This window comes from Vanacampus margaritifer, chromosome 14 (assembly GCF_051991255.1).
Source record: "Vanacampus margaritifer isolate UIUO_Vmar chromosome 14, RoL_Vmar_1.0, whole genome shotgun sequence".
Classification (NCBI taxonomy): Eukaryota; Metazoa; Chordata; class Actinopteri; order Syngnathiformes; family Syngnathidae; genus Vanacampus; species Vanacampus margaritifer.
This window is the reverse complement of record NC_135445.1, coordinates 11367052-11379813: the sequence shown is the minus strand read 5'-3', so window position 1 is coordinate 11379813 and position 12762 is coordinate 11367052. Positions and strand designations below refer to the sequence as shown.

General features: G+C 38.5%; 1 protein-coding gene across 1 annotated transcript in view; it reads left to right on the top strand.

Moving 5' to 3' along the window:
- The first annotated feature begins 473 nt into the window (after positions 1–473).
- The window catches only part of eng (endoglin), a 51404-nt gene continuing 39115 nt past the window's right edge, over positions 474–12762 (top strand). Inside the window, exons 1-2 of the mRNA XM_077542775.1 lie at positions 474–620; positions 1467–1611. Of these exons, the coding sequence (XP_077398901.1) occupies positions 1566–1611 (46 nt within the window). The 5' untranslated portion in view covers positions 474–620; positions 1467–1565. The remainder of the gene's footprint in view (positions 621–1466; positions 1612–12762) is intronic.

Below are 12762 nucleotides of genomic sequence, written 5' to 3'. Positions count from 1 at the left end.
TACGTTTTTTTGCACATGCTTTTACTGTAACATTTAAGTTGGCGTTTTAAACATATATTTGTATTTGTATTTGTTGAAGTTACTCTAGGCTATGTTGTAAAAGCCATCATTTCAAGTAGGCCTAACATTTAGCTGAAAAAAAAGAAAGAAAATCAGTCCGAACTCAGAGGAGGAGTTTAAAATTGAATTTTTTATTTGGTGTAACGTTAGTTGATAATTGAAACCTGACATTCAAATTGACACTAGAATTTCGTTAAATTGTGACGCTATGGCTGTTTTTAGAAGGTAACTTTCAAGTAACAGTGTCTGAGATTTAATTCGGATTTCAGGAGATATTATTTATTTAATATTCACCTATTTATATTGTAAACCAAATTATCGCTAACTTTTAGGTTTGTGGAACGACAGAAGAAGTCGGGGGAGCACATTTGAGTTTATATTCGGCGGCAGGGGGGGCTCCGTGGGGGGCGTAACAACTTCCAAGTGCACCGCCCAGATGAGTGACCAAACTTTTGGACAAGTCTGACTCGCTCACACAGTTGAGTGAAGCCGCATCCTCCACGCGTGGACTAAAAACCCCTGTAGCTTTCCTTTAACTCACCGCAAGCCTCTTTGAGAAGGTACGTTTATACGACAGCGTTTTTACCTTTGTTAACTTTACGAATGAGCCCTTTTGACCGAATTCGAGTGTTTTTCATATTCGTAAACGTGAGACATTTTGGGGCTCGTTGTTGCAAATGGAATAACTCTAACGCCACTTTCGTCACATTTCACCTTTCCCAGTTTTACCTCCAGCATTTCCTTTAAACATTTGTTAACTTTATAAGTTGAATTTCAAACCAATTTGGTTTTATTTGATATCAACGCCGTATTATTGATACATATTAACCTTGGACTCGTTGTTGCTAACATTCCAACATCATTAACACTTTCGCAACTTTCACTTAATCCCTGAATCTAACTTTTGACCCCCCCCCCCCCCCCAACACACACGCACACACACACACACACACGCACACACACACAGCTCCCTTTGGGTTTTCCATAAATTCTAGTTGAACAAACAGTTTACAAAGACTCTTCCTTTCCCCCCCTCCAATGTGAATCACATAACAGGAGTCAGCCTCCTGCTCCTTATCTGATCCCGCATTGTGATTTTATTTAAAGCAAAAAGCTTTGCGTATAAGCGCTTCCTGAAACATTCCCAGTACACAACCCAAAGACGATAACCCTCCAGCTTCCGATTGTGCATCAAGGAAGCCGGGGAGAGAGATGCCAGGTGATTGTGCAGAATCCTGATATCTGCTTTGTTTTTGTGCAGTTGTTGTGTGAGTTGTGCAATCGGCTCATTTTGTAATAAAATAATGGATTTCTTTGTCCCTGAATTCCTTCGAAATGCTACTGTTATAAATAAATAAATCCCATTGTTTTTTTTGTCCTTAAAAAATTTCCATCGTCTTTTCCAGGCCCTGACAGTTAATTTACCGGACCTGTCCAGCTCCAGGAGACCCCCCCCCCGGAATTCTGCAAATCCAAATCCATCGAAACGTCAACTGGAATCCATCATGAAGTTGCTCAGTTCTCTTCTTTGCCTTGCTATGGTTGTCTCGGGTGAGTCACTTGATTTAATATCCTACCGTCATCAAAATATACGGTTTAATTATATCTATGTGTCGTATATTTAAACTACAAGCCTGGAAAATCCCATCCATCAATCCACAACAGTCAGTAAGACGGTATCTTGAAATATGTAAAAATAAATAAATGATAAAAATAAAAAGATATACTGTGTAGTGTATATCATTGAGGCACTTGACTTAATGCCCTAGCTTCATTAAAATATACTGTAATTATGCATTATGTTTTAACTACAAGATTGCAAAATCCCATCCACCCACCCATAAGAATGGGTGAGCGACTTTAGTATCATTAATGTATGTGATCAAAACATTATGTTTAAGCTACTAGCCATAATACCCTACCTTCATCTAAATCCCTTTAAGGGGCTCAAATGCACTTTTTACACAATTGATGGATAAAAAAGAAGAAGAAGAATATTACTGATGAATCCCATAAATTTCATCCACCAACCTATTTGCAGTAGTGAGCGATTGTAGCTTTAAATATGTAAAAACAACATTACAGTTATGAGTTGATACCTTGTAGTCATTAAATGCACTAAAAAGATCTGTCGATCTATCTGACTCAAAAAAGGTCCATCAAATAAAATGAGACAAAACAAATAATACAACTAATGACTAATTCAGAATTCCAACCATCACATCCAACAACACATTGAAATCCATTTAAGTCACTTGATTTGTTACCCTACCCTCATTAAAATATATTGTGCATTTTTAAATCAAAAACCTGCAAAATATCATTAATCCCATCCAACAAGCCATAACCATTAGTTAGCTATTGTAGCTTTAAATACTGTAAACGAAACATTACACTCAAGTTCAATCAGGTTTCAATTTTATAAAGTCCCCTGAGGGCCATACCTAAGTTATGATAACAATATGTATCTTATATATCAGTTACTCAAATACAATTCTTAAAGTGCCACAAAGAATTTTTCCAATATGTTAAAGGGACATTTACTGAGGTCAGTCAGATCATTGTGATAATACTGTAACATTCAACGCAAAATGTGCTTTTCATTCAAAACAACAACAAAAGAGATTAAAATAAAAATAACAAACATTTACCCACACTTCCTGTAATATTCTCTTATTCTGAAAGACAAAGCGACCCACTTTCTGTGGCAGATTGCCGCTGATTTAGTAATCGATGATGTGATTTAATACACAGTATCTTTCACTAATTAACAGCATGTAAACACTCTAATAATGCATTGTGATGAAACAGTTAATGGCTGAGACAGACAAGACGTTTACAATATACAGCGGAATAAAACCTAAAGGTGCTTTACAGGCCTATCGCAGGGTGGAACGCAAGATGGCAACCGTGTATTTGACACTCTTGCTGGCTGTAAACTATCATCATTGTTATATATGCTGCAATCACATTTGTCACTTTCAACCAGCCTGACACTGTACATTCACGCTAGCGCAGATCTCCGTCCATCGCTAGATGCTTGCTCAGGTCCGACTGACGTGATTTTTGGATGCCGATCCCAATATTGCTCATAACGATATATCGGCCAATATATAAAATAAGAACGTTGACAGACACTGGTTAGTAATCAGTGTTTCCTCTACATTCATTTAGTAGCGGCAGTCCGCCGCTAGTGAAAAAGACGATTAAAAATATCGGAAATTTCTGAGTTTCGTAAATGGAGCGTTTTTTTTAAAAATTTGAGCGCATCAGCCTCTGCGCCAGGTGCTCTGTACCGCGGCAGCGCAGATAAAATGAATGGGTTGGTCGATGGCGGGCTGTGTTAATGCAGTTTGAAAAGGCCTTGAAACAGTTTGACACAGCATTGAAGAACCAATGTTATGAGTATTTATGCGTTTTTGGGCCGTACTGTAACAGTTCCTTATTTGTATTTTAAGAATTAAATGGCAGGCCTGCGAAAATGCTCTCCCAGACCCGTAAACAACCCACACGTCTTGGGTTGCCCACCTTTGCCCCAAGTCCGACAAGCATGCCTAAAGCGGTGGGCTTGCCATTGATGCTGCTTTGATTATTATCTGGTCGGTCACACTTCTCTGCAGCTCTGATTGAATGTTTTCAAATGATAATGTTCTTATTTTTCTCTTATTGATATTGAGTGCTTATTTTCCCTTCTTTTTTTTGGGGAGGGGTTCTTTATCAATTCCACTGAGTGTGGCCAACTAGTGAACTAGTTCACACAGTTCAGAGAATTCTTACGATTATTTCTTAAAACGACTTTATCATAATTATTGTTTTTCACATAATTAAAAATAAATAAATACAATTGATTTATAGGACTTTTTGTCTCATATTTTCACTACTTTGTCTGAGCATGCTGCATTTTTATTTTTTCAGCGCAAAAAAAAAAAAGTCTAGAAAAGTATCTGCTTAAAACATTTTCTAAAACGTTGACCAGTGTAATCTACATTAATAACAAGTCGGATTTGGTTTGCAGCCAAAAAAATGTTTTTCATCGATTGCTTCAAGACGCGATTCAACAATCCATTCCACACAATCGACTGAATTTTCTTCTTTCTAATGACGCGCAGCTTTGACTGACACTTTCAGTTTAAATTTACATAGTTGTCTATGTACCTATTTGAGGTATTGATTCTAAAATGCAGGATTTATTGAGTTGTGCGGAGCATTTTGTTAGGAGGGAAATTGTGCAGAATATGCTATTGTACTGTAGCTAACATCCCATTTGAAGCTTGTGGACCTCCTGCTGTGGTCGTGCCCACCCTGGAGTGTCCCTCCACGGGCTGGAGGAAAACTACAAAAGCGAATTAGCCAGTGCCTGGAAAAAAAGGGAGGGGTGGTTAAAACCGCTTTACAGGGAAAGAGATATAGCAGTAACCATAAGATATACAGGAAGTGGAGGGTTCCCTTTTTGCAGAGCGTATTGGATGTGAAGCTGTTATGTTTTACAAAGTGGAATTATAAAAAGCGACGATGGGTTTTCTCAGACGAAAGGAGGCCGATGTCATGCGAAAAAGCGGCGTGGCGAGTCAAAACAGGCCACTTCCTGTGTTTTAATGCGGCGTGAGCCAGCCCCGGGCGGCCGTCAGACTGGGTGGCAGGGAGACAGACGCGACCACTTGTCGCTGGCCCAGACCGATTTCAATCTCCTTCAGTGTTATGCCCCTCCCAAATAACAATCCATTTCTGCCTGCCTTGCTTTTCCTCTCTTTCAACTCCCCATGCACTGCAAAGAAGGCTCCTGTGCCAATCTCCTCTATTCTTCATGTATAATTGCTTACTCTTGACCAGACAGAAATATTATTAACTTCATGGACAAAAATTGTTGGTACTTTTCCTTTAAGGAAAGAAAAACCTACAATTAAATACCTTGAAACGGACAAAAGGCATTAAAACTAAATAATAATGTAGAAAATTGTCAAATAAATATCAGGCACGATAAAATTTTTTTTCGGAATGATATATTTCCCAGAATCTATCGTTTATTTTATTTTTTATGTCACTGATATAGTGATGTTGGAGGAAAAAAACTAAAACATCCTTTTGAAGTACAATTAAGTACATTTGTGACTAAAATGAGAGAAGACAAGATAATTTTTGCATTATTCATACTTTTTTTTCATATTTTTGTTGGCTGGTTATACGATTTTTGTAATGAAAAATTGGTAGCTTGGTATCAAGAAAGGTTCTTGTTTTCCAACTGCTCTAATCTTTACTCAACTAAATAAAAGCACAAATAAGACATATGACAATTTCTTACCAAAACCCAGATGTCTGTTGTCGTACCAAGACTGACCTCTGTGAGGCAGCATTGTGCCACAGGGCATCAAAACTGCTGGGAATTACAAAGAAGAAGTGACAGAAGAGGTTAACATTTGGCATATCTGGTAACTGCAGTGCAGTTGCAAACTCTTCACCTTGTCATTTTTTTACTGTCGGGCATTGTGAGACGTGATAAACGATCCTTCAACACATCGTTGCTCTTGTCTTTGTTTCCAATAACAAGACAAGCTTCAGGTCGCTTCCTGATTGGCTGTCTTTCTGTTTCACAGAAAAATCACAGAGTCCATGCCTTACCCCAACTCAATGTGAACACACGCATAAAGATTTGCCATCATAAATATTAATCTGACCATGTTCCCAGCAGATCAGGGAGCAATTTTTTTTTACAGACATCGGCTAATAGGGCCATTTCTTTTTTTCTTTTAAAAACTTTTTTTTCCTTTTTTTTCTGGAGAGCTCAGTATTGTTCATTCGGTAATTTTACCGATTTGACATGTCATCATCATTGCTCTCTTTAAAAAAATTTTTGTTTTAAATTTAATCTAATTAATTAATTTTTTAAAATTAATTTTTATTTTGTATGTGGGTGAGTATGTGCGTGTGTATTCATTAGTTCACCTAAAACCTATTAAAAAATCCCATACCGTTCACCTAAACCGAACACTTCAGAACCCAGCCAGAGTCGTGAGGCCGTCAGGAGACCCGAGGAAGGACCAAAGAAAGGAAAGTGAAATCCAGCACCGACCAGACACCACCCACCGGGCCACCAAGTCCTTCACCAACCCCAGAACAATCTAAATCCCAACAAATCAGGGAGACCTCAAGAGCCCAAAGGAGAGACTGAGGATAATAGGGCCTTTTCTGACTTTATTCCTGAAGAAAAATGCTCAAAATCACCCCGATAATAATAACCTTGCTTTGATAACATGTAGCAACGTGTATATGATGGCACTTGAGTCTTATGAAATGAGCATCTTTGTGTTCTTCTTTTAAACTAGTCAATCTTCTGGAGCGAGTTACACAAAAAAAAGGCAAAAAGAAAATGCAAAACACTCGTACCACTGAGCTTTTTGTGTGGTATGTTGAACAGCAAGGTTTTGTGCATATAAAGCATTTGAGCACCCGCATTCCAACACACACACGACAAGGGCTATTCAAAATAACGTTGGACCTCATTGTGATGTCTGGCCCAGTGCTCTTATTCTGCAGTTTGCCCTGAACGGCTCATTAGTCGTCGTTGAGATAAATGCCTCGTCAGCATGGCGACCACTTGTGCCCATGTCAACACGCCTGCTGTCTGCGCTGATAAGACCGGGCATTTTATGCGCCGTTATCTCATGACCGTTTGTGCCCACGGGCGGACCCAAAGGCTCTCGCAGGAAGTACGTACGTTTGGATGGATCTGCGAGGTTGCTAAGTCATTGGTTGTCTTGACCGACCGGTGACCTTTAAGTACTCAAAAGAGTTGAAGGCTCGAGCTCATTTGTCATCAAGGATGAGTCTTATCTTAATTTCACTCAATCATTCACCCGGGACGTGAATTAATGAGGCTAATGCTACGCGGGCGAGCGTAAGCGCTTTAAATGTACCCGGCAGATTCATCATGAATAAAATGATCTCGGCACAGATATACTGTACTGTGATTTTTGATATGCTTATCTTTTAGCATTGAGACTTAAGATTTCTCTAAATAACCATTGCTTCCAAAACACCGTACAAAATGTACGGGATTTATGTACGTACTCCTAAAGCATTGTATGCAGTTGGCTACAATCTGGCATCAGATTTTACAGTATTAGTTCATAACAATAAATGGTTGCCACTGATTGCTATTAATTTTGTGGTGGTCAAAATCGGATTCACACTTGAATAAATAGTGGAGTGCACTACTTGGCTGAAACCAGCAGGGGCGCTATTGTTTCAGTCTTGACTAGTTTCTGGTTGAAAAAAAATCAATACTATTATTATTTTTAAAAAGTTGCAAAAATGTAATGGTAATTTTTTTTTAGGAAAGAGTAGTAACATTACAGAAAAAAAAAGGCATCTTTAAAAAAAAAAAAAAGGATTTTAAAAATTGCCAGTTGATAATCATGTTTGTTTTATGTTGTGTTTCTGTAAAGCGCTTTGTGATAGCTAAGGCTGTTTGAAAGCGCTATAAAAATAAAGATGACTTGACTTGACTAAGAATTTGGTTGATGAATTGATTGATCATATTTCCTGTTACTACGTGATGCACTCAGTTCTTGTTGTTTGCAAGAATGGCAAAATCAACAAACTTTAGTTTTTTGGTAGAGGTCCATGTAATGGTGCTGATCCAAGATTTTTTTCTAAACCTCAGTTTCGCATGCTGTAGGTTGTAATTTTATAGGTGTATATACAATCTGGTTCTGAATCCAGTTAGGACTGTCAGTGTCCGAGGTTTTAGCTCCACATAAAGTTAGTGTTATGCTCAAGGCCTCACTATCAAGACTTTCCCGAGACCAGAACCCACCAAGACCAAGATAAGATCAAGACTTTTGAGAGTCAAGACCAACACACGGTCAAGACCGAGACAAGAACTAGATAGAGACAAGCTGAGACCATGACATGACCAACAATATAAAAATCTAATGTAGCCCCTTCTGACCCGCATTTTTTCTGCTGGGCAAAATTTCTTTCTTTTTTTGTGTGTGCTGATTTGGACTCTTTTCCCACATAAGAACATGTATTTTTTTATTGTGATTGGTTAGCTAGGATCTAATTATGAACCAAAAGTGTTGACCTCATCCAAATTATAGTAATTTCTGGACTATAAGGCGCACCCGACTAAGCCGCGCTAGCTAAATTTGGGGAATACTGGAGTTTGTTACCCATATAAGCCGCACCTGACTGTAAGCCGCAGGTGTTTTAATGTTACCGCATCGGGTTCCCGCTACTTTCTTTTCCATAATGAGGGCACAAATTGTCTCGCTCTCGTTCTGTCTCTCCTCCTGTATTTGAGCTCACTTGGTTTGTTTTGCTCTTGCGCTTCCTTTATAGTGCGCCCCCTTGTGATCTGATGGATAAGCCGCACCTTTGTATTAGCCGCAGGGTCGAAAGCAAGTTAAAAAATTAGCGGCCAGAAATTACTGTATGCATTTGATTGGTTTAGACACGCTAATATGTCATGTCCACTGCAACCATTTATGGGTCTGAAGGGGTTAAAAACCTTGAACAGTTAGCATTCTCTCTTTACTTTTAATTTGGTTGTAAATGCATTTAACAGCCTAAAACACAGTGTCTGCAACTCTTTCAAAGCCCAGCATGCCTTTTGAACTAAATTCTTGCAAAAAATAAATCCTTGTGTATGCATTTAAAAATGAACAGTGACAACCAAGTTAGTTGATTTTGGATACGCTACAGGCAAAAAATATTGTGTGAAATGTTCTTCTCTAAAGACAAAATTCGATTCACCCGTGTTACAGTTAACGGTTCATTTGCACACCGCAGAGTGTTTTCTTTTACATACGAAGTCCTGGTGGTAGAGGAAGCCAAATTTTATTACCGTTGAGTTAAAAGACATGTCCAGGCTCTCCTCGCTCAGTCTCATAGTAATGTCTCGCACCTTTCACTTCCGCCTGTGTACGTGGGGGTTCCAGTATTCACAGCATCGTGAAGGTTGCAGTCAGTATGGGTATTGTGTTTTGGTTGATTTGAAGATATTTGCTGTTATAGCAAGTGCTTCCCCTTATCACTACATTAATGAAGTTCTGGTTTTGATGGAAAATCCACAGTCTGGCCAGTCCAAGACCAAGGCAAGACCAAGACTTTTAAAAGTCGAGTCTGAGACAAGACCTTCAAAATGTGCTCTCGAGTGTAACAACACTACAGAGCAACATTCTCGTTGATGTTCATAATCCTAGATTAAAATAATAATAATAATAAATCCTCGTGAGACATTGGGAACAGACTCATTCCCAACGAGGTGTTTGTAAGCCTCTTGATTCGAGTACTGGGCGGGTTGTCTTCCTGTTGATTCAGGTGCCACGCCGCTCAATCTGTATTTATAGACTTGAGATCTCTATCACATCTTCGTAACTGTGTGCGACAATGTGTATGTGCGTGTGATGACGCAATAAGAAAATCCTGAGTGGATTGAAACAAATGGTGTTTTATTGACGTCCCAGGAAAACATTCGAGATTTTTTTTGGTGAGATTTTTATAATCGGACAAAGCCATGATTGAATATTATGCAGTTAAAAACAAAACAAGTTTCCCAGGTATCTTAATAAAATGTTGCGGATGTCAAATTGCACAAAGGATAAATAATCACGTTACAGTGACCACTCAGAACTAATGCATTGCATTTTCACTCATGGAGGCAGCACTTCATCACCAATGTACTGAATTACACTTTAAATAACCCCCAAAAGAAGTAAGGTAAGAATTGGACATAAAAACACAAAATGTGGATGCACAATTATGTACTATGGCTGTGTCTCTTATGATACAGGTACATTTGTTTTGATTTATTTTTTAACCACTGGAACCTTTCGTATAAAAACGGTCACAGGAACGTAAATGTCGTGATTTGCCTGAGTGTTTTTAACCACTTTAATTACAAAGCGCTGTGGTTGTAATTGATTTCAATTATTATTTATTGTTTTGATCAGGTCATGTTCAGTAAAACATACATGATACTTGATTCTAACTGAATTGGATTCAATTATAAATGTAAATATTAATATTTTTTTACTAATGCAAGAGAAAGAAGTTTCTAGTATTTTGCAGCATTGTACTTCTGAGAATGTCTTCCATATAAAAGTAAAATTGGTACTGCATGAAATCCTTAACTGAATTGAAAATCAATGTGAATCGTGAATCGAATCACCCTTCTGAATCGAATCAAATCGATTTTGCAAATCTGAATCGATACGTAGCGCTCTGCCCTCCCAAAGCGAGGGACGTGGTTGCGGGACGGGTTCAATTCCCTCTCCCAAAAACAACAAAGGGAGGTTGGCTGCTTGAAAAGTCCATCTTGCCAAATAAAGTTATGCTTATGTAATTATTTTTTCATTTGTCAAGTAGACTTCAAAAGAGGGTTATATTTTTTGTTTTGCTTTCTACCCATTTCGAACCGGCATATGTTAAAATAGTTTAATGTATGGCATCTTTGAGTAAACTTTGAGTATCATCTAAGTGTCCTCTTTTTTTTTTGGGGGGGTCAGATATACAGTATATATCATATTGTCACCCTAGTTAGAAGAACAGTCTGCCCGAACCCGAGTCCTCCTTCCAGATGCAAATGTCTCATGTAACTCCACTCATGATGATGATGAGGATTTGAACACATAAATTTTCCCTTTGGTTTGGTTTACACTCAAACAACCTTTGTAGCTTTTGAGTTTGCGCTAGAGTTGAAAGCAGCCTCACAAATCCGTTTAAGATTCTGCTGATACGGAAACCTTGATGTCGTTAACATTTCCAACTTTTCCTCATCACTGCAAGTCAAACCCCTAACTGCTGCAACATTTTAATTAGCTCGTAATGTGTTGCGGGAGTATTAAACGAGCTATCTGAGAGTGATAACCTCTCTCGTCTCATAAGCACTGTGCATTTCCCCTTGTTGTTTCCACTTGGCTTGCGTCTTTATTCAAATATCTCAGCCTTCGTTGCGCTCCTGCCTTCAAATTTGGAAGTCATCCATATCCGCTGGAAAGAATCCGTCAAAAATGAAAAAACAAAACAACAACAACAACAAGCTAATCTTGGCTTGTTGCGGATGATGCATAGTTTGTTGCAGAGCGACATCAATCTCCAGCGATTGGGAACAGACACGGTGGCATTTGTCTCCGCTTTCAGTTGCGCTTAATTAGCATGGAACTTTTTCATTTAGTCTTTGTGTTCATCTAACATGCAGATGAATGATTATGTTGCACAATCAATCTTTGGGTGATACCAGGGAGCGAGAGAGTACCGCATAGCCTCAAATATTGGACTTCATTGGAAAATATGTCGTGCCTCAATTAAGCAGCCCTCTCCAAATGCATGTCTCAGGTAGTGCTACTAGGCAGCTGTAATTACCTTAGTAGAGGCTCTTTTGTTCACGTTATCGACATATGGTGCTGCATAATTATCAAACTACTCAATAGTTATTTGGATAACTAGCTAATCGTTTTGAGTACATTTTCACGAGTCATTGGATTCGGTTTGTTACACATCAGCACTTGGTCAAACTTAAAATATAGATATGGTAAACATAAACTCCCGTATCACCGCCTGTAAAATCTGTGATGGTGGTAATGACGTCAACCTGGCAATTTTGTGTCTTCACAGTTAATATCAGCATCTCAGTAAAGTTTTTTTTTGTGACCCTGTGATCTTAAACACACAAAGCTCACTCACTTCTTCTCCCCAGTTGTGTTGAAAGCAATTGTAATTTATATGCCACACCACGGGGGGGCGCTCTAAAACACAGATGTCAACCTCAAGGCCTGGAGGCCAGATTCAGAAAGGCACTTCATTTTACAGTGTGCATAAATTGTGTGCGTCTACTTCATGTAACTTACTAAAAGTACAATCTGTGTCAAAATTGCAAATAGTCTTCTTCTTCAGCAGATCTGATATCAATGTAAGTTTTATATTGTATTAATATGACGACGTGATGATAAGTTTATGAGGCATCACGACTATGAAGACCCTTGAGGACAATATGGGCTGTGATAAAAAATGACCATCCGTACTGCAAATTGAAATTCCCAACTTTGTTTCAGGGTACTTACTGTATTTTCAACAAATATTGAATATAATTATGACTGAACAACTGTTTTAATGTCGATCAGTGATACACTACGGCACATTCTGACTTGCGTACAAATTTGAGTTACGCTGCTGCAGGAACTGAATTCCCTCTATTAACACCTCCCTTAAATATTTGCATCCTTTTACCATCAGGATTAAAAAGTAGCAGTAGAGGAGTCAATGCAATTATTTCGGTTCGTCGGCTCTCTTGTTCACTTATGGACGTTAAAGTAAAGGAATTGCTGAGTCGTACACATAAACGGTCTTGCTGTATGTTGTCCTGTATACGGGTTCCCTGCATAATAAATGATCATAAGGTTATGTTAGCATTCCTGTAGAGTCTAACGCGTGGTCGCTCCATAGTATTGTTCACGGACATTTTTGTGTGCTTTGGTTCTTGATACTTCCCTGCATACTTACACACCTATACTGACTAAATTGTCATATATTATTAAAAATAAACATCTCCCCATTTTGTAGTTGAGTAATTAAATTCTCCCGGCCTCCATTTGCGGCAATGCCTTGTATACAGTATGAGCGTGTACATACAAGTGATATGTTATTGTTTACGACGTGACAAAAGATGGCATAGAAGCAAACGTGCATGCGTGAATATGGAAC